The sequence below is a fragment of the Protopterus annectens genome, chromosome 2.part2 (genome assembly GCF_019279795.1).
Source record: "Protopterus annectens isolate FY-2018-M chromosome 2.part2, PAN1.0, whole genome shotgun sequence".
NCBI classification, from domain to species: Eukaryota; Metazoa; Chordata; order Ceratodontiformes; family Protopteridae; genus Protopterus; species Protopterus annectens.
The window spans coordinates 720,865,263-720,888,710 of record NC_056730.1 but is presented as its reverse complement, the minus strand read 5'-3'; the positions used below and the strand labels follow the sequence as shown (position 1 = coordinate 720,888,710).

The following is a 23,448-nucleotide window of genomic DNA, read 5'->3' as shown; positions in this document are numbered from 1 at the left end:
GGCAGCAATCATATTCTGTTCTGTTGCTCCTGATATGGACATTCAGATTCGTCATTTTGTCCTGCTTTACCTAGTAGGCCCTGCAACTGTTGCCTGAATGCAATCTTTTTCTCACCATCACAATCCTGCTATGGAACATAGGCTGAGATTATGAATACTGCCCTCTCTTTACACTGGAGTCTGATTGCCATGAGTCCATCATTAAATCTGAGGACATCCCTTACTGTCGTCTGAAAACTCTACCACACCACAATTTCCACATAATTTTAGTCTGTTATCCTCCTGGGTAGTACAATCTTGATCCCAAGCCAAATGATTTAGGTGTACTACCCTTCCACCTAGTTTCCTGGATATAAAAGATATCCCGTCTTTTAAATACTGTCATGTTCTTCACTTCTGATCTGTGTTCTTTCAGTGAACCTATGTTCAATATAACAATCTCTTAGTTAATTTTGGCAGTTTGATTATTTTTTTATGCCTAGTTTCCACTCAATAGAGGTATCTCAAGTTAACCCAGGCTGGACAACTGGACATTGGCTGTCCAGTAGCTTATTCACCCAGGGCTGCTGGGCTTTATAGTGGGCACATTATGTTCAAATCAATGCCAGCCTGCAAAGAACTGTAAAGTTCAGACAGATACTTACATTAGAATTACTGTTAAAGATGTCTTACAGTAGAACAACTATTTGGATTTTTCTAATTGTCTACATATAACCATACCTCTCAACCTGGAAACATCAAAAATTTTATTTATTTATTTATTTATTTATTTTACATTTGTTGACCGGGAAAGTCCGACTGGAGCGAGGTCCATTTACAGCGGAGTCCCGGGGAGAAAAGCTCCACTATTATACTATATGTTAAGTGATAATATATGCAATACTAGATATTATTTACAATACAAGATATTACATGCAAGAAAAACATGATTAAAGTGATTTGTTCAAAACTAATGAAAGGATTACATTGTAACAATACAATCATCAGATACATCACATATGCCAGTATAAACAGACAATATTTTTAATGAGCAGTTTTGAGTGTGAGCACAGGAAGGCCCTGTATATCAGTTTTGAGGAGAAGTTAGTACTGTAATATAGAAATAGTAAGCAGAATATAGTGTAAGGTAGGAAGTATTTGAGGAGAGCAGGGGAGCATTTATGTGATGCAAGGACAGAGCCAGGAATGCAAGAGGTGTGATTTGAGTGATTTTTTGAAGAGTGTGATAGAAGTTGCTGAGGAAATATTCTGGAGGAGGTTATTCCATATCTTTGCTATGGTATGAGCAAAAAGAGCTTTACCTGCAGTGTTGTTGGCTTGAGTTATAAGCAGAAGGGTTTTGTTGGATGAGCGGAGTGGACGGTTTGCTGAGTATTGGTTAAGTAGTTGGTTCAGGGCAGGAGTCTGGACAAAGTACATGAAAAGTAGGTACAACTGGCCAAAAACTGGGATGCTAATTAACATAAAAATTGCATACATAATCATGTAACCCCATGCACTCCAGTGGAATTGTGGGATACCAACATGAAGATTGAAGTCAATAAATAACAATAATGATTAATGGCAGGCATTTGAGTTTCAGACTTCATACCCCTAAGAAAATATATAAAAATGCAAAACCTGTTATTCTAGCAGCTTGAGTTTACAGGAGCAATATTTAAAATATGTCTCTAATTATTTTTGGCTTTGTCTAGATTTCTTGGTCTGAGAGACTGAGAGAGGTATGGGTACACATCTTTTTCAAACCCTGCTCTAATTCTGGGCTCTGGAGTGGGAGAAAATGGCTATATAAATTACCGGGTCTAGGTTAGAAGATCGACAGCCGATATAACCGACAACGGATTAGCGGGCGCCAGATGATCGACACTCGGAAGACCGACGCTACGGATGAACATGCCGACGCCAGGGATAGTGAGTTGGAAAGAAGGCTGTGTGAGTATGCGGTGGTGACGGACGTTAGGGTGCGAGTAAGGTAAGTGTGGATAGTGGCAGTCTGTGGGGATAGGGGTGGGTTAAGTGAGTTAGGGTTAGGGCGCGGGTTAGGTAAGTGTGTGGTAGTGGTATTTTTTGGGTTAGGGCGGGTTAAGTGAGTTAGGGTTAAGGCGGGGGTTAGGTAAGTGTGCGGTAGTGGTATTTTTTGGGTTAGGGGTGGGTTAAGTGAGTTAGGGTTAGGCTGGTTAGGTAAGTGTCGGTAGTGGTATTTTTGGTTAGGGGTTAAGTGAGTTAGGGTTAGGCCGGGTTAGCTGAGTGTGCGATAGTGACGGACCTTAGGGTAAGGGTTTGGGTTAGGGTTGTACATAGTTGTGTGTGTGAGGTTTAGTGTGGGTTTGTGAGGATTTTGGTGTGCTTGTGTTCTGTGTGTGGTTTTTGGATAAGGGGATGTGTTTTGTTAGTTGATTGTTGTTATTGTGGTGTGTGCAGTGTATGGGGTTTCGTGTTTGTGGACTGTCGGTTACTTGTTTGTCGGGCATGTGAGGTGTCGTGTTTATGGTTTGTCGGTAATGTGGTGTCGATGTTTCTGTTGTCGGTGAAAGTGGCTGTCGATCTTATGACCTAGAACCAAATTACCATACCATGTGATACAGGATGTTCTCATGGCAACTGGGGAAACTTGGTAGAAAGTCTATTAATGGAGGTAAGACAGATTGTTTCAAAAAAATAAGAAGCACTGGGTGTCAAGTGTGTACCCAACTACAGACAGAAGGCTGTGATACAGTGAAAACCAACTAACCCTGTTATTATCTTTTAGGTTTATTCCAATTAATAGCATGTGATGTACGGACTAAGTAGTAGATAATAATCAGTCAGAATGAAAGCTTTTATAACATCCAGGAAAATTGCATTTGTGAGCATTACATTTGTTATATGTTCTACAGAAAACACAACTCAGGACCTATTTCTGTTCCCTGGTGATGCACTTTTTTTTTAACCAGAATTATCCTCCTTACCTAATTTTTTAACCAGAATTATCCTCTTTAACTAACCTTTCCATTTTTTTCCATTCACTATCAAAAATGTCTTTCTCCCAAGCAAAGCACTACTGCAGATTGTATTTGTCTACAAGACTTACATGTGCAATACTGTTATTTTGTGTTCAGGGGATGCCAAAATGTACAGTTAGAAGTGCTCGTGCAATTCACTTAGAAAATTGACAAAATAACAGCATAATGTAGTGTCTGGCATTTCCTAACAACAACTGCAGAGCTGCTACTGCATATACCGACCATCTATCTCAAATAAACCTTTGCTAGCACCATTAAATTTTTCTTAAACGATGAATGAACTTTTTAATAAGTCAGCTCTAAATGTTTTATATGCAACAACATAATATGTAAAGGTTTCTGACCCCATACCTTCGTTGTCACTTTTTATTATAAGTGCAATATTTATTTCAGTGAAAGGAAAAGCAGTATTAGAGAAATGCTTTAAATGGCTTTGAAGGAAAAAGTTGACTCGACAAACACACACCATAAACTTGCAAAACAAAAACAGCTTCTCCAGTATCCTGCAGGTGCAATAGTAAATAAGTACTCTGGATTGGAACAGTTGTAAATGCATGTGAGCACATTTATTTATCACAAACTTCACTTTAAAAACAATAAAGCACTTTTCATTTTTAGTCTGAGGAAATTTATTAAAGAAAAAAAATGAAAATGCTTTACTGTTTTTAAAGTGAAGTTTGTGATAAATAAATGGTTCCAATCCAAACTTAGTATTACGCCTGTATAGGATACCTGTGAAGCCATTTTTTTTTATTTTGCAAGTTTGAAGGAAAAACAACCATGCATATTGTAATCACTTCCCAGGACCTCCACTGTAGGCTGGCAACAGTCAGACTTGTACAATTTTACCACACAGTGTAACTGTACGAAAAATACTTCCTCTTACAGACTACAGCACTTTCTAATAAAACTTATGCTTTTGTTTAGTCTAGTCTCTTATCACCACCCTAAGTGTCAGGTAACTTCCTCAATCTAGCAACACACCATGCGCTTCTACGTATCTCAACAACAACAGGTTCTGAATCTGGACTGGAGTCTTATTTTCCTGTGGTACAGTATAATGACAAACTCAATGACTAATAGCAAATTAGTAAGCATACCCATATACCATCTTCTTTCTCCTCAGAATGTCCCCTTTGCTCTGGACTCAGCCTCATTGGTGTGGCCTATCTATCTCTGACAGTAAACCTTCCAAATATGTTAACTAACATTCCACTATTCATTCTCCATCTCCCAGTCCCACCACAGTTTCAACAGTCAGTCAAGCACTGCCTCTTAAGCTGATGTCATCTTGCACGCCTCTGCACGTAGATGGTGATGTGTGATGACGTCAGCCGTAACCTAACATTATAAAAAAAAATCAGGAATTGAAGAGGCCAGTCGGAAATTCCTGGCACCCCATTATTTTGCCCTCAAAACCAATAAGTACTGAGGGATTCAATACGGTTGAGAGGTATGTATGTGACAGGTATAAGAAAGAAGCATAGGTCACCTCACTTTTTGAAGGAAGTAATGCAACTCTTCAAAATGAGATCAGCATTAGAGTAATAATCTGAGTACTTCCATCAAAATTGATCATCATTCTGTTAAACTTACCCTTGTAAACAAAGAATTTAGTAAGCTAAGCAATGCTACTTGTGTTTCTCCAAACTCTAAGGCTTCATAGACACTAAGAATTTTGTGCTACAAATATAGGCTCTGCCTCTCAGGTGTGACAATTTCACTGTTTTTAATACTAGATTGCAGATATATGTATTTATCAATATAAGCCTATAAGCAGTGGATGTGGGGAAGATTTATGTGATTATACTTGAGTATTGATTGATTTAGAGAATATTGCAGTTTAAGAAAAATGTGTTGAAAATTGTAAAGGAATAATGTGCTGTTTGAATGAAATTTGCTTCTTTATTACAAGTTAAAAAGTATACAGTACAAAATTTCACTGTAATGTTGCATGCATCTGTAAGATTCCATAAGGAAACATCTACAACTTAGTACTTACTTGGCTTCCAAGGCAAGTGCAAAGATTCCTGCTGCTAAAGGAGCAGATGCTGATGTACCTGTATGTGTCTCGGTGCAGTCATTGTGAAGGTCAGCACTGGACTGAAAAAAAAAAGTGACTGATTACTCTAAAAATTATTAAAACAGATTGCAAAGGCAATGATAAAGAGTCAGGGAGAGAGAGAGAGAGGGAGCTGAATCAGAACATTATTTCTGTCTCAGTTTTTATTTTCTGGTATCATAATTTTAATGAATAGTGCATTTTTATTTATGCATCCTCTGTTGAACAGGCTAATGTTCTCTTTTTAAAGGAGACATGAGGTGGTAATCTTTAACATCCAGCTAAGCTAGCACCCACTCAAGCAGATAGCAATGCAGTTTAAAATCTCATCCAAAGGATGACATACTCAGGAGTGCAACAACCCATCCATGCTAAACTGTAGTGGCAGATATCCATCTGCTTAGTGTGAGAATCAAACCCACAGCCTTTTGCATCAAAGACAAGCATGATCCCTGTTGCACCACTTACACTGTAAATGCTGCAATGATTATGCTGAAGGATGATATCCGGACAATTTTGTTATATAACCATTAAATGTATTAAGCTTCTATGGTAAAATTTCCTCTTACTAGGAATCCCAGAATCTCCATACAATAACTATGGTGAGAAGTACAATATCATAATTTGTCACTTGATGCATTTAGATTGGGTGTTTCTCTGTCTAGCTATAATTTTGCAACAATTCCTCATCCAATTGTGTTACTCCTAGTCAGAGAATGATGCTGCAAGCAACAACAATAAAATATTAAACATTACATATACACACATACATTACTAGTTGCCCAACTGCTGTGATTAATATACTGATTTCTAATCCCACAGAAGAAACATGTTTGAAATCAACAAAACCAGTGTTATGACATTTATTACATAAGGATACAAATATAGAATATCAAATCCTATTATTAACTGCTTCTGATGAAAAAATTAATTGCTACTATACAAAAGATAATCAAATCAAGGAAAAATAACATTCAATATCACCACAGTATCATTTGCTATTATCATCCCAACTGTAATCCCTTTGCCAAGGAAGATGTCAGCTTCTGTTTGGGACTCATGCAACCAATTCAAATTGCTTATTTTTATTTTTATTTATTTGATAACAGGTGGACTGGACTTGCCCTCCAGTCCTTTTTTGGGCATGATCTGTTTTCTATGGAGCATGTATACATTTTTTACAGAATCATTAGCTTACAGAAAAGGCATTGTAGATATGAATGTTTTTTTGTAGAAACACTGGATTACAGAAAAGGCATTGTAGCTATGAACGTACTAAGTGATTATTAATAAATAACTAGGAACATTATCAGATGTATTTTATGGCTCCATTAATTAATTTTCATACAATGTAAGAAGATAAGGATAATACATATCATGATAAGTAACTTTTTTTAGATAATTCAACAAAGATGTCATACTAATTTCAGAACAATTCCCATTTCTCAAATAAACCACTATATTTTTAGAAAGAATAAAATACTACTTACAGGGCAGACAGCAGGGCAAAATCTACTTTAGCAGTTGCAATGTAGAGATGCCTATGTGCACATCAAGATATATATATATATATATATATATATATATATATATATATATATATATATATATATATAAATATATATAGATAGATACAGATATAGCTCCAAATATAGATATCTGCATCTCTCTCTCTCTATATATATATATGTATATAGATGGATAGATTTCATATATCTATCTATATATATATATATATATATATATAGAGAGAGAGAGAGAGAGATATTGCCGCAGTACGCTATCCAGCATTCTCACAGGAATAATCCCTACAGTTAATAAAGTCTTTTTTAACAATGTTAACAATGCAGTTATTTAAAAAAGATGCAAATGTTTCTTGTAGTTCGTACTATCAGATTAATATCACTAGTAAAATCCTGAACACCAATAAGCTACTTTGAAAATACATTAATATGTAATTTTCAAATGAGCACAATGTTTAATAACCTTCACCCACTCCAATGACTGAGAAAAGCTGGATTACTAAACTTTGACTTCTCTGCCATGAAAAACCATAATGGCATATCTCACTTAATCGTGGCTCCTTGCAGAATGCTGAGATTTGCTTGAAGTTATAATGTCTTACCTTATTATAGCAATTTTTTTTCAAGGACAACTTGTTTACAGCCCACTGTTTTGCCATTTTAACTCACAAATTTTTAATCAAAAGTGTGAATAATTGTCTCTTTCCATCATTAAGGGAGAAGGAGCTGTTACTGTGACCCAGGTGACTAGGCACTGCAGGACCCAGGCAGGAAGGAATAGGGCGTGTGGCCAGTTCACCTTCCCTGTGTGTCAGAGGGTTTTGTATGCACTTGTGTGCACACTAGCTATTGCAGTGTCCCTAGGGGAGGCTGGTAAGGATACCATTGGTGCTCTGAGGGGAGGGGCAGGACTGCTTGAAGGGGATTCCCTTGTAGAAGTCAGGGAACATCCTCTATGCATGGTATATTGCATGTCCTTCCCAGCACCTTGCTACATGTGTGAAGCATGGCTGGGTAGAAAGGCAAGGATACAAACCACCCCTGCAGGCTGCCTAATTGATTTTCCCTCCTGGTTAATCCTCACTCTGGTGAAGGACTGCCCATCGGCGAGCTGAACAGGAGGGGACTCATTGTGGACAGACAGTAGGGGTAAAAACATGCAAGAAATGTGAAGGACCACTGGTTTAACATATCACATGTGAATGAAGTGATTCATGTCAATATCTGTTTAGTAATAAAAACATTACTGAGTATTTTAATAGCCGGTGGTTTTGATAATGTATTTGCTATGAATATAAGGATTAATACACACACTGCCAATGCTAAGCAAAGCTTTGTAAGATATGAGCACAACACTGTCATCTGGTAGCATACATTTTCAAAACCAACATTAAAAATATTAATTTTCATAGCCACTACAGTGTTTTGATACACATTAAAGCACAATACCATAAGATAAATTAGAAAAGGTACTCTCTGTTGAAGTATTGCATTTAAATGATATATTAACCTGGGTCTATATCATAATGTTGAATGCTGACAAGTTCAAAGCACTAAACTTCGAACTTGAATGTTTAAAGTGTAAAAACATCAAAGCGTATAACAGAGATCGCCATAGAGTGCGGGAAAGGAAGCTTTCCCTTTACTGCACTGTAGTATGATCTTGGAGTTGGTATATTTAAGTAGCAGGGGGTATGGGGGATGCAGGGGGGCTTGCCCCCCTGCATAGAGCATTTTTTTTTGTTTTGGGTTTTGAGTGTTTTTTTTTTTTTTTTGACATTCGATGGTTTTAGACTTCGAACTTTTAAGTCTGAAGTTTGAAGCTTCAAAGTTGTCAGCATTCGACAATCTGATATAGACCCATTAACCCTAACAGTGGAATAGGTGGTTTTCATGACAAGCAAGATGTGTCAATACATCAGTGCTAGTAAAACATGGCAATCTTCATTAAACCAGTGCCATAACTTTCTCATCTTGTGTCTTGTTCCATTCATGATCTGGTCACCATCAAATCTAAGCTGAAGAGCAAAAAGAAAACAATTCCCTTCCTCTGATCTGATGCTTAAAACCAGGTTCATTCTTCCCAGCCTCCAATCTCTACCCCTGAACTCCTATTTCAGGAAAAATCTTTCTACTTTTAAAACTGTGTTTTTGGCATAACCACAAAAGAGGTTCACTGGAAACATCCATAAAGCACAAACACAGCAGGCTCATCCAAAAGGCAGTCTCGGTCAACTCCAGCCATCTACCATTTATTTTGGACAAACTTTCTACCTCCTCTGCCCTTGTGCTTTAAGAAAGTGTTGGGTAGCCAGTCCTTTCTTCATGTATTTTAACCTGCACAGACAAGTGCTTTAATGGCCTAGTTTGTAACCGATAGCGTGGCAGTCTGTAAACCTTCCTCGACAGACATCCTGTTGGTCAGTTTTTATTCTCTGCTTCCTAAGAGACACTGAGATTTACTCCTTACTGTTCTTGCTCCACAACTCTTTTTCTAGACTAGCTACACCCATTACATCTCTTCTTCAGTCTCTCTTCATTGGCACCGCATGCCTTCAAGGGAGTCACCCTTGGTCTCCCTTCGTTAAGTTTATTTATCCTTACCCCAGATGTTAGATAAACCAATTTCTTCTCTAAGACAAGCATTTGTGCCCACATCAACTTAGAGCATGCATTCTTATCTTTAAGTTAGAAAAATATGTTTTTATTTTTCTGTATAGGAAAATACAATTTATGCAAGTAAATATATCTATAATTTATGTAACAATGAAGTCTGCAGTTAGAACATTGTGTAAGAGCTATATTTTTATGCAAACTCTTTATAAATAGGGAAGGTGGCCTAGTGGTTAAGGTGTTTACCTTACAAACACAAGGTGCAGGGTTTGAGTCTCACAAGGGATAATTGGCTCAGCTTAAAATGGCTCACAAGGGCAGTTAGCTTAGTACCAACCTATAAAACAAAACACTCTGTCCACTATCTTAGACCACTGCAGCTCCATTGGTACTCTCACCTTTCAACTGGGATCCATTGATTATTTTTAGCGGACCACTGTCTCCCTTCCTTAAATTTCTCCTTTTCCCCAGGCACTTGTGAAACCACTTTCATTTCTGAGCTAGTATTTTATTTTTCCTGAGCTGCAGTACAGCATTTTGGGCTTTTTTTTTAATTTCTTGGTGCTTTTTGGGGAGGGTGGCCTATAGACTTAGCAGTTCAAAGTCCATAGAAACCTTTATTACAATCAGACAATTGGTTAAATGGTTAAGTACTTTTGCTTTTTTAATGTTGTATACTACTATTAATCAGGGATAACCTGATATTGGGCTAACAGTGGCATAATTAATTTAAATAACAAGCTAAAGATACAAAAATAGTGAACATATTTGGCATTTGCTGAATGGAAGCACCTTCTTATGCTTCAAGTTCACTTTACTGATTGTTTTTGGTAACTTTACCTTCCTATTCAGACTAACCTACTCCCTAACTCCACCCACCCATACATAACCTTAACTTACACATTCAAAGCCATACCCATCTAGGCAACTTGCCAGTCATATCAAATATCTTAATAGCATATACCTAACACCCCCGAACTAAGGTTCATTACTTGATTGGACACTCTACTCCTCCCTTAACAAAATATTCACCTATGGCTCTCTCTTTAATGCTCTAAGTGACCACCTTCCTGCCTTTGTCATCAGAGTTCAAAACCACACTCCCAAACCATACCACTTAAATGAAGTATGCAATCTCTCATGCTTCCAAAAAGAAACATTTCGCCAGAACCTAAAACTTTGTAGCTGGCAACATCTAAAGGTACTCCCCTTATAGGATGTATTTGTCAAATTCTCCAGAATTTTCCCTAACATACTAAACAGTTTAGCTCCTCTCAGAACAAAATATGTAAAAGCTATACCAATCCCTTAGCTGACCAGAATCACAAAATATCTAACACATCTCAGAGACAAGGCCTGGATACCCTGCATCAAAAATAAAATACAAAACAACTAACACATTTTTCATTAACTTCGAGATCACACTAAATACCAAGTCAAAACAGATAAAAAATACTACTCTAATCTACAGGCCAAAAATATTCTAAAGCCAAAGGCATTCTGTTCAACTATTAACAAAATCCTGAAAGCAGGCCATACCACCCAATTTGAACCCACTGTGCCCAGCAACACGGAAAACACTGCCACTCTCATCAGTGTGCACTTCATACATTCAGTCACATCCCTAATCAAATAGCACATTTCACCCTCCATTCTCAGCAACACCTGTAACTCTGCCTCCATTTCACTGCAGCCGCTTCCTGCTTCAGCTATTAAAAGATTTCTTTTAAAACTAAAATCCACTACCCTAGAACCCAATGATCTCCCCGCCTGATATCTATAAATGGCTCCTGAGGCTATAGCCTATCCCATTTCCATACTCATAAACTGCTCTATCTCAGAAGCATACGTCCCAGCACTATGGGAAAAAAAAGTTATATCCTACCATTAAATAATGGAGGAAATAATGCTGAACTTACTACCTACCACCCTATTGCTACCATGTCCCCCTTATCTAAAATTCTTGAAAAATGCATTCAGGCCCAGATCTCCCAACACTTCACCAAAAATACCTCCCCCCCCCTCAACACAGCTTTCTCCTCATCATAGTACTATTGCACCCCTCCTACATCTCATTAATGCTGTAAATACCCATAGGAATGAAGGAAGGCTAGTATCTACCCTCATCCTAGCCCTTTCCAAAGCCATCATCTCAGTCTCATACCCCATTTTCCTACAAATACTCTCAACTCTCTGATTTGATGAAACCTCTACCACATGGTTTAACAGCTATGTTGCTAACGGATCAGGGGCTGTAAAATGGCACAAAAACTTCTACTTTCTCATCTCAATGCCCTCAGGTGTCCCCACAGGACCCATTCTTGGCCTCATTCTTTTCATTAGTAATCTCCCAGATGCCTCCAGATCAGCCACTATAATTCAGTACACCGATGACTCTGTCTTTATATGTACCACCCCAAACCAGCAACAAATCACTCAAGAATCCTTCACTAAAATTTAAACCGTCCCACATAATAAGCTGCTTGGCATCTACATCGACAATAGCTTAACATCTGAGTATTACATCCAACATACAGTACAGGAAACTCACCAAGAAACTAGGTTCCCTATATGGAGTCAAAATTGTGACTGGCCAAACCAAAAAACAATTAGCCTCAACCCTACTACTCCAAACACTTCTCTACACAGCCCCTGTTTTCTCCAACTTACAAGTCTCTCAGCTCTCTAAGCCTGAACAGCACTATCACAAGGTAGCAAAGTTCGCAGTAACTCACCCTCAAAAATCCCACCACTGCATAGCACTCACAGAACTAACTTGACTAGAACTACCACACTTACTATTTTACTTCCAGCTTGCAACTACTCATAACCTTATATGTGAATCTACAAACTGCCCATCTCTGTCAACTCTAATCCAACAATACAAGCCAAACAGGCCCCTTTATTCATCTCAAATGCTGTTCCTCCATGTCAGTAAATCCAGTTATACAGCTGGTGACAGTGTTTTCTCAAACTATGTCACCAAAGCATGGAGCACTATACCTGTTCTTCTAAAAAAAGAATCATTCCTCAAACATTTTAAACTGAAACTAAAGTCACACCTGCAGAATCTCTGGCTCTTCCCCTGCATGATACCTGGATAAGTGCCCTCCAGACTAAACTATAATTTTACACTTTCTTACCCTTCATCTACTTCGCTGTCATCTCCTTCTCACAACCGTTTTTCTCTATAATCTCACCCCCTCACCATACCTGACTACCACACCCCCACTTTCCAGCTCACTTTATCTTTATTACATTCACCTGTAGAATCTTCTTTGCCCTCGGTCTCCTCCTCCTATGCACTTGTAATCACTTCTAGTGCTTCTTGCTCCAGCAGTCTTTAGTTTACTATGCCAGCCGCTAACTAATAGATAAATAAAAACAAAACTGAAGCATAAAAGGATGCTGTTTTATGCAACTTTGCCTATTTTATGCCTTTATTATGAAACTTGTTACTGAAATGTACAATGGTACTGGATCACTGAAATGTATGTCTGTATATATTGAATTATACTCATCTTCCTTTGCGCAAAACAATGACCTGCGTCTGTGCCTTATTGTACTATCTGCAATGACTCTATTAGTATACAGACTTTTTCAGAATACTATTGAATTACTTTTTTGTACACTGCATAACATTTACAAATATCTTTATTCAATGGACTACATACAAATTTGTAAGATGTTTTTTTTTTCTACATTATGTATAATTTTTAATATAAGGGCCTCTTCTGGAAAGTGGACTTGCTGCCCAGTTAAACTTTTCTGGTCAACAAATGCAGTAAATAAAAATAGATTAATAAAGAATACTGATTTCTGTATCACTATTCAGAATGCTGATATGGTAATGGATGTTGGTACGATACTGTACTACCATTTGATTGGGATGCCCTGTTTGTGTCCCACCACCTTGCTCCCCAGGGTGACTGCCCACTTTCCCTCATCCTAGTTATACTTCTGATTTAGCAATTACTTGTGCATTGAATATTATGCAAAAATATACCACGGTGCAGCAAGCAATAGCAGAATGCTGTTTTATGACATCTTTCTTAAATTATGAAGTGCTGGTGATTTAATATGAATAAAAACAGCATCCTTGCTACTTGTACTTTATTAGGCATATCCGTGCATTTAGTACTTCATGTCACAGTCTTGTTATGTCAGATAAACTGTGTGGCATCCCTGTTGACTGAAACTATACAATAGCAATATATACTTTCAAAGAATGCTATTATATGAATTCGCACATATTTTCTTACACTTCTAATGCATCTTAAAGTGTACTGTTATACTTTGTATAGCAAATGCAAATAACAAACCCTTGGAAATGAATGTAATTTTCTTTACCATATACAATAACAAAAATACATTATTAGTGCATATACTTTTGCTGTTAAGCTCCACCCCTTGAATATTTTCTTGAAGTTTAAAACTCCTGCCATGACATCATGAATGACTGGGGAGGCCAGGAACAAAAGTTCCACCACAGTAAAATAAGATGCAACAAAAGCATTTAAATAGAAATTTAGAACATGATTAAAAGTAGAATCAACGCCTTTACTGTAAACTTACTAGTGATCACACACACAAATGTTTTCAAGCTCTTCTTAAAGTTCTCATCTGGGAGCACTATATAAAAATAATTATGGTAACTGAGCCTGTGCAAACTTTATGAGGTCATGGAGTTACATTTTCTGAGTCTTCAGCAACAAAATTTCCTTTTTTTCCTAAAGAAACTGTGACCATCATCTTCATCCTCTTCAAGTGGCAGAACTTTCTCCTCCTCAGGTAGTGAACTAAGAGACATACTAATTAAGGAGTGGAAAATTAATGTGAAGCCATAATATTCATTTTGTGTTTCTTCTGTCAATGTTTCCTAGAAGGATTTCTTGATTGAGAGGCAGTTGTTGATAAAGTTCACTTAGCAGGTGGCAATATTTCAGAGCGGTTTTGTCAAGGTACGAACTGTATTAGGGTTTGTAAGGTACTGTCACAATCTACTATGCGAGTTTTTTTTTTTTTTTTGGCATGCTACATGAAATTTTACCATTTATTTGCCTTAGGCAACTTACATAGCAATATTTGATTTGGAAGAAGAATTTAAATGGATCTTAATCCAAATGTTAGTTATTTTTATACAGATTATGTAGAGTTTGCTGTCTCAATTCAAAAATGGTGTGTTTTGTCATTAATGCAGTCTGCAGCACATTTGATATGGTGAAGAACTAGGCTTTCCCTTGTAAACTGATATAAAAGAGAAAAATGTAAGAAAAACTGACTTGCACCTTCTAGAGAATATTGAGTGATTGCTGCTCAAAATATTTTATTAAGTATTCCATTCGCTCATTTTGCATTTCACCAGTTTCTGACTATGTTTTGCAGTCAAGAAAAATGTAGCAAGGAGTGATTCCATAAATTGTATTTTCAATGTCAAAATTTGAGAGGCAAGAGATTCACACACCTCCTTTTTGCTTTATAACAAAAGCAGTGTAGAGGTAGTCTTATTTGTGAAGATGATTGGCAAAGAGAAGTCGGCCTAGTCGCACTCAGGGTATTCTTAATGGACATAAGTAACACCCATGACAATCACAATTCCAATTGTTGCAATGAGTGTGTGAATAAATACCAGTTGTTATGTGTGTGTTATTCTACTATACAGTACAATAATCTGTCACAGTGGGTGGTACATCTGTAGCCGAGCAAGTGTGGTATATCTAAGACAACTTGCCACTACTCATAACCTATGATACCGCATCCAAAGCAACATGCTGGAGATTGGCTAGCACACAAGTAATCATTCACAATCCAAATGATCAGAAAATACATCTATTATGCAGGACAGGACATGCTGCCATAGAAATGCAGCATAAGTAATGGACCTGTCCATTTGAAGCCTGCAAAGGATGTCTGATATCAACCCACTTGTTTTCTTTCCTCACCCTTCAAAACTGGCACAGTATGTGACTTGTCCTATTTGTGCCTGGCACAACACAAAGTCAGGACATTTACTCTGGTATTGTGCAAACTGCATCACATAATTTGTTGGTTAATAGTTATTAATGAATGCGTCCACATTTAGTGTAGGGGGCCAGACACTGGCACTCTAGGTTCATGTTTACATTGCATGTGACTTAGACTGTCATAGTGTTACATGTGGGGGTGATAACAAGCATAGTGTATGCCTTTGGCCATCTACACACATATATGTAACGGATCACACTCTGTGTATAAATCTTTGTGCCAAAGCTGCTTTCTTTTCCTGCAGAGCAACTATTTAGTTGGGTATGTACATACTGCAACAATACTTTGAAATACATGTCACATCTAAAGTCCCCTCATCTCCATTTCACAAATCTTTGGAATTTTACCAAAGAGGAAAACAATATCAAGGAACAGCTACGCTTTTCCATACTGGCCTCCTCGGAGGAAATCCTTTCATCACATTACTGGTGAGCAGAGGTGATGCAGAGTGGCATTATGTAACTTTGTCAATACTGAGTTCAAGAACAAATGATGGTAGTGATAGCCTTCAGGCATGCATTTAATAAAATACAGAAATGCATGCTCATTTTTTGCTGTCCTTGGAGTATATTCATGTTGGACCATTGGCAGTAGGGGTTTGTATAGATGGGCTTGTATGTGTTGAAGGAGCACCCAATTATATTGTAATATGGACTTTGGAAACTACACCAACTACTGGGATATACATTGAATTACTGTGGCCAGCTACTGTACAGATAGGCTGCTTTGTCTGCATTGTCACTCACTGCACACCTATTAGGATGTGTATGTCTATCCCTGATTGTGAATCGCAGATATCATTGACATAATTTCATATCACTTCTCTGCATGTCATCTGCCCACCACATCACCCAGGATTACAGTAATATATATCCTGTGGATTTGTTTACTCTTCTTCTTGTAAATTAGGGAAACATGTACTCTGTCTGCTACTCTGTGGACAGGCCCTCCATAATGTTTCCTGTCTCTGTGAATTCTACAGGGAGACTGTAAACATACTGTATTACTATTGTTTATGGTAGCTGACTGAGTTAACCTTGTTATTGGTTACTGCATAGATAATAAAATCAGGATGCAAATTATTCATGCTGAGTTTGAGGTTAGCACAATGGCTAAAGTAAATAAGAATGTTACTAGCTTTATGGTATTTGGTACTATAAGGTAACATTCTTTATTTAATCCTAAGAAAATTAGGCATTCTAAAGCAAGTGTGCTGCTACAGATCCAAACTGAGTCTGAAGTACTGAGTATACATATCAAATTCCTTGTTTAAGAATTAGCAAAAAGACAAACATAAAGCTCAAAATCAGTGACAATTTATAAATATCAATGTAGTCCAAATTAAAAAAGTTAATAGAACAACAGGTTTTGCATCACCATGCATTTTTAGAGCGACACATATGAAACTCAGATGTTTGATGTAATTGATTAGCTGTTATGCTTGATGATTTACCAACAAATCAAAAATTCTATAATGGCCAGGGAAAAATATGAGGTAAAATTAGAGATTTTCTGTAAAATCAGAGACAGCTGAGAGGTATAGCACTGACAACTGTCAAGTTAAGTGGCTATAGAGTGGGCTGGATGGCTGGCATGGCCAAATGGGAGAATGTATATATATATATATATATATATATATATATATATATATATATATATACAAGAACAGAAAAATATGGGGTTAATTAGTAATATGACAGAACAATATGATCAGGTGAGTGGAGCTGTTTAAGTGAATCAATAGTATGACCATACTAGGTTGGCTACAGTAAACAATATATAGCTCATACTGCAATTTGAAAGGAAATATGATTAATCTGATTAAGGATGGCAAACACGATTGGTCATTTCGGACTGAGGAAGGGTCAATGGATGCTGGTCAAGCTGCTTGAAATTTTCAAATGATTCAAGGTTCTGGCCAAGTTTGGTCAGTCATACTGTAAATTACGCAGACTACACTTGCCTCATAGATGGAAATGTGTTTACTTTAATTAATGATCCAACAACAACTGGTTCAGGCCATGATGATCAGCGGAATGAAAAATGCTTGAATAGTTACAGTGTGACAGGTACATAGTGATGTGGGGTAGTGACAGCAAGTTTAGAAAGCAGAAGGAGAATTATAAGATAGTTTGCTCTTGTACACATCCATTATGATAAGCTGGATGGATCTAAAGAGTACGCTATACATGGGCTGTAAATCTGGCAGTGGGCACTTGGGCCAGATTGGCTCAAAAGTAAAGTAGATCTTGGGAAAACTCACACTTATGCTCATGCCAAAAATAACCAAACTACTACTTTTTTTCCTCAAATCCTTATCTCATAAATCAGAATTTAAAGTCTTGTCCCTTGATAATAGAAACATTGAGGTCACTTCTCATAGCTAATTATTAGGGGTGACAGTGGGTGATAATCTTACATTTGAAATGCATATACAAAATTGCATAAGAAAAACTTATCAAAGACTAGGGATGCTTTACAGAGCCAAAAGTTTTCTCACAACTAAAACTACACTTGCCACTAATTTCCTCTCACAATTCTTTATGGTTCTCCCATACTTACTAACCTCCAGGCATCACAAAAATTAAAACTTGAACAATGCTATAACAAAATAGCTAAATTTGCAGTTAATAACACTTTCAGAACCCATCACTGTATAGCACTAAAAAGCCTAAATTGTTTAGAAGTGCCATATCAACTAACCTATACACAGCATCTTATCAGCTATAAAATTATCCAGTGTCCATTTGCCTATTCAGCTCTAAAAAACATTCTACACAACTATGCTCCCAGTTAGTCATTGCAATCCAGTAACCAAATCTCCTGCATGTCGACCAACCTATCAAATCTGCTGGGCATTGTCTGTACTCATACAAGGTTGTTCAGCATGGAACTCCTTACCTGTATCCATTAGGTCAATACCCTCCCTCCCATCTCTCAATACCACTCTGAAAGGCTTCCTAGCCAAAATCTGGCTCTGTTCATGTTCAAAACCAGGATAAACTATATCCCTAAATGCAAACAAGTACCTTTTCATTCTTTATGCCTCGTTAGTCTTCCTCCTTCACTTACTTCCTTACGTCTATCAAATTCTCTTCCTGACTTTCTCTCTTAACATACCATAAGCCTGTTTTTCCCTCACTTCATATTGCAATTCCTGTTCACTAGACTAAGTTACCTTTAATCTCTCTACAAACTGTCTAAAATTTCTCTAAATATTAAATGATTGTCACATAACTTGTACTGATTCTTAACCAATGTGTTTATATTATGTCTAATTTGTTATAAGTATTTAAACCACAGATGTTTTTGTTTTATTTCTGAAGATTGTAAAATCATTGTTCTTAAAATTTTTTGTAAAAATTTAGAGCTTTTCTCCCTGGGCCTGAACTGAAATGGGCTTCCTCCCAGTCAGACTTTCCTAGTAATCAAATGTCAATAAATAAATAATCAAATAAATAAAACCAAAAGAAGTACAAGGCAATAGTACAGAAATGCACATATAATAAAGGGGAAGCACTTTTGTTTATATCATGCATGCTCAAAGGCATTGGTAATACTGTCAGGTAAGACACCTGCATAGTGGCAGATAGGTGACCAGATTTAGTCATGTAGGTAGTAGGCAGGCAAGGGTTGGCATAGTCCAAATAAACATAAAGCAGAAAAAAGGGGAATGAAATGAAAGGTGTGTAAATAAAGTAATAACAAATGCCATTTATGGGGGAGTTGAGGTCAGGTTGTTTTGTGATGTTACTTTGGACTACAGTTGCAATATGAAGGTGAAGCCCAAAATAAACATTGTCACTTGGGTACTGGAATTTATGAGAAATACAAACTTGTGGTTGTCACACAAGTTTATGAGCAGCAGACTCAGTCAGTTTGAAGGAAAAGCCAAAGGCAAGGGAAAGAAAACATGCATATCTAGAGAGAAGTCTGGCCACACAGAGGAAAACAGAAGGTGGATGTCATCCCCAAAACAAAGCAAAATTGCAAACCAAACTGCAGCTTCAATGCAGGTGATAAAATACATGTATCTGATAGTTCACAACAGACAAGAACCAAAAAGAAACAACTTGCTGGTGCCAAACAGGAACTGTAGGAGGCACTAGCATTATAACTGAGGCATAAACAACAAAACTTAAAAACAAACTTAGTAAACGAAAAAATAGGTACCAACTGCAGACCAAACGAGCGTTTTACAAAAAAAAACTTTACTTTGTACTGTGAGCGCTTTCATGCAGATAATCTCCGCACTTCTTCAGACAAAATTACAAACATGTGACATTTTCAAAGTAAAGTTTTTTTTTTTGTAAAACGCTCGTTTGGTCTGCAGTTGGTACCTATTTTTTCGATTATAACTGAGGCAGCATTTAAGGAAAAGCTAGGAAATAGCACAGAAGGGCATTAATGTGAGGTTTTAGGGGAACCAGTGTGGAAGCAGACAGATGTGATGGATGGGTATCGCATGCACTACTCACCCCTGACTTTGAAAGAAATGACAAGAAGGGGAAATTAACAAATGAATAAGCTCAGAATATAAGCTGTATGTAATTCAACATTACTGTGCAGATCACTGTGCAGAATATTAATGTCTACACTTCAATAGGTTTTCTCCTTATAATGTGTATATGTATCATTAGGTCTATGTCAAATAAACGAACGCTTGAAATGTCGAACGTCATATGGTCGACACCATATGATCAACATTTTAAGTGTTCAAAGGATAACTTTAACGAAGCTGTACAGTGCAGAATGGGAGAATTTCCCTTTTCTGCAATGAAGTGTGGTCTCGGAGTTGGTATATTTAAGTAGGGGGGTGTGGGGGATGCAGAGGGTGTGTCTCCTGCTTGCACCGTTAAGGGATGTTTTTCTTTTTTCCTTTTTTTATTATATATTCGAACTTTCAAATGTCAAACAAATGTTATCGAACATATGCTATTCGACATTTTTAAAGTTTGAATATATAACATAGACCCTGTATCATTGTATTATGCAACCTAAATGGTCTTATTGCACGTCACCCAGTCAGCTAACAAACAATTAAAGAAATGAGTAGACAGCGGTGAGGGTAGGAAGTGCAGCACTACTTACAGTTTCAGCTGTTACCAGTGGCTAGTGTATGTGCTCAGTAATGTCTGTGGTTGGTGTTGGACAGGGAATACATCTGGAGCAACAGCAGTTTTACAAGACAGATTACTCAGCATGGCATGAACAGGAGGCAGACGGGGTGGTCGATGTGGCAGGATGTCAGTTAAAAATGGGTTCGCAGAAGAATAAATTGTGCCTACAAGGATGAGCTGGAGAATCTGTTGTGATCAACTGATTTCGTGAGTGATGCCCATGTGATAAGAGAGTATATGAGATTAAGACATAATACTGGATTTGGAGGACAGAGAAAAAGTGGCCCAGAAATTTTTGTTAAGGATTGACTCAGGATTTGTGGCTAGCCATCTGTTATGATACAGTGCAATGTGGAATTTGAGGAAGAGAAGCAAAGAAAACTGAAATAACTAAATAACTGCTATGAAAAGGGATAGCTGGAAGGGAGGCTACAATAACCCATTTTCTTTTTGCATGGCAGCAATACATCCCAATTAGACTTGTCCTTAAGAAAGGACCTCACAGTGCAGCATTATCCATCACCTGTCATATCCATGGAAATTGGCAGTTAATAAATGCATCTTCAAAGAAGAGTATAGGGTCATATATACTTCCATGGTCACTGTCTAGGCAGAGATAAAGGCATGTACTATGCCAAATATGATGGCAGCCATTGGTCTTGTGCCAGTCAAGCAAAGCAAAGTATTTCAATAAGAGGCAGAATGCAGGTTTTACTCTGACCCATGCATGTCTTCAGACCATGAGGTAGAAAACAGGTTCTACTCTGACACATGCACATCTTCAGGTCATGAGGTAGAGTACAGATTTTGCTCCAACACATGCACATCTTCAGACCGAGAGGTAGACTGCAAGCTTTACTCTGATGCATGTCTTCAAACTGTGAGGTAGCATACAGGATTTACTCTGACCCATGCATGTCTTCAGACCGTGAGGTAGAGTACAGGTTTTAATCTGACCCGAGCATGTCTTCAGACTGTGAGGTAGCATAGAGGTTTTACTCTGACCCATGCATGTCTTCAGACCATGAGGTAGAGTACAGGATTTGCTCTGACCCATGCATGTGTTCAGACTGTGAGGTAGCATGCAGGTTTTACTCTGACCCATGCATGTCTTCAGACTGTGAGGTAGAGTGCAAGTTTACTCTGACCCATGCATGTCTTCAGACCATGAAGTAGAGTGCAGGTTTACTCTGACCCATGTATGTCTTCAGACTGTGCATTCATCCATCCATCCATCCATCCATCCATCCATCCATCCATCCATCCATCCATCCATCCATCAGTTTGAGAGTTTCAGAATATAACTATAAAAACTGAAAACCAACAAGTTACAGAGAAATGATGGCTCACTGTCTGGATGACCTACTCATAACTCACGAATGGGAGATAGGAGTGCACCCTAAAACACATTTACTTCAGGGCCTATGACACTCACTGAGGGGAGAAATTGTAATGATGGGTCTCAATGAAGAAAAAAAAACACACACACACAGAGGTCCCACCAAGGTAGGACTTAGAAGTGAATGTGACAGATCAGTGTTGCTGACTCATAAAAGACAATGTAAGTCATATCAGATGTAAAACTAGGAGACAGAGAGAGAGAGAAACAGACAGAAAGTACAGGGCCCTAAGATAGTCACACTGCACAATTTCATGGAACGCATGTGATTACCGATTTTCTATATAGTTATATAACTAAGAAGGGTATGAAGCATGTAGATAAGCAATGCCCTCAGAGGCAGAATGAAGTAATATCATTAGGCAGGATTAGTGCAGATTAGTGAAAGACCTTTGGTGTGCATGAAGCAGTGTATTCAGACTATAATGGAGTATTTTTTTTGGGGGGGGGATTCTAGTTTAAGAATTCCCAGTTCTATACCAACACTGCCAGGACTGTGGGAATGAAGAGTTGCTTTAGGCAGCAGTACCTGTTTGTAAAATTCCATGTATGACAGGGCATGGAAGAAATATGCAAGGATATTATTATTATTATTATTATTATTATTATTATTATTATTATTATTATTATTATTATTATTATTGTTGTTGTTGTGATTATTATTAATTTTGGAGTGGCTACTCATATACATTTTTTCATTTTTATTTGACTGTTTGTTGACTGAGTTATCTCATCTGGGCACTACCCATTTACAGAGGAACTCAAGGAATAAAAGCTTCCAACAATACATTAATGATATTCCAATATGATATAATATTCCAAGGTACACATATAGTACAGGGGGAGACATATTTCCATCTTGTTTACTGTGCCATTAGAGAACAGTTGTACTGAAACTACTGTTTTTTCTGCAAGTCCAACATCTTCTCTAATACTAGAATCATGGACCTAAATGTTCACCAACAGATAAATAAAACATGGTGTAAGGATGAGTTTATAACACAGCATTTCTCAAACCACTGGAATAAGCTTCCACTGTATTTTAAGCAATATATTTTACTGTTTTCCTTTAAACATACATTAAATGACTGGATGGCTATCATCAAATGTACCACAGGAATGGCCAGTATGGCCCTCCTGCAGGAAGTAGGTATGGCCTAAGGGAGGGTACTAGTAAGGCGAGAATGATCATGAGACTCCAGAGCCTTGGAATATCTCTGAATCTATTATATAAAAATAAAGCTATTGATGTTTTCTAATGCACACCTCAGGAATACAGAAATAGAAATTTCAAATCATACACAGGGACTACTAGTTTCCAAAATGAAAGAATATTACAAGTTAGTTACTGTTAGCAATATCATAAATACATTGGTTAGTTAGGCATGTTAATTAAGTAAAGAAGCCATGATATTACATCAGTGAATAATGTAAAATCATTGTTATGTACTTATATACAAATTAAAATTTTATGATATATTTAACTATCATGGAGGGCTGGAAGTTTATAATGAGTATCTGTGTAAATACAGCTTTCCTTAAGTTAGAATTAAGTCAAACAGTATTTTTAGGCAATTTCACAAACAGAAGTATGAAGTGAGTCTTAAGACTACAGATTTTAAGGGAATTTCTAATACTGCAAGTCAGTCTTGATTCCTAATAAGAGACTGCTTCAATGTTCTTCCAAAAGGAGTCAGGGAAATCT

At 37.3% G+C, this 23,448-nt stretch overlaps 1 protein-coding gene across 1 annotated transcript in view; it reads right to left on the bottom strand.

The window, feature by feature from the left end:
• The window catches only part of PCSK1 (proprotein convertase subtilisin/kexin type 1), a 583,826-nt gene that overhangs the window by 104,048 nt on the left and 456,330 nt on the right, over positions 1-23,448 (bottom strand). Inside the window, exon 9 of the mRNA XM_044064124.1 lies at positions 5,005-5,105. Within this exon, the coding sequence (XP_043920059.1) occupies positions 5,005-5,105 (101 nt within the window). The remainder of the gene's footprint in view (positions 1-5,004; positions 5,106-23,448) is intronic.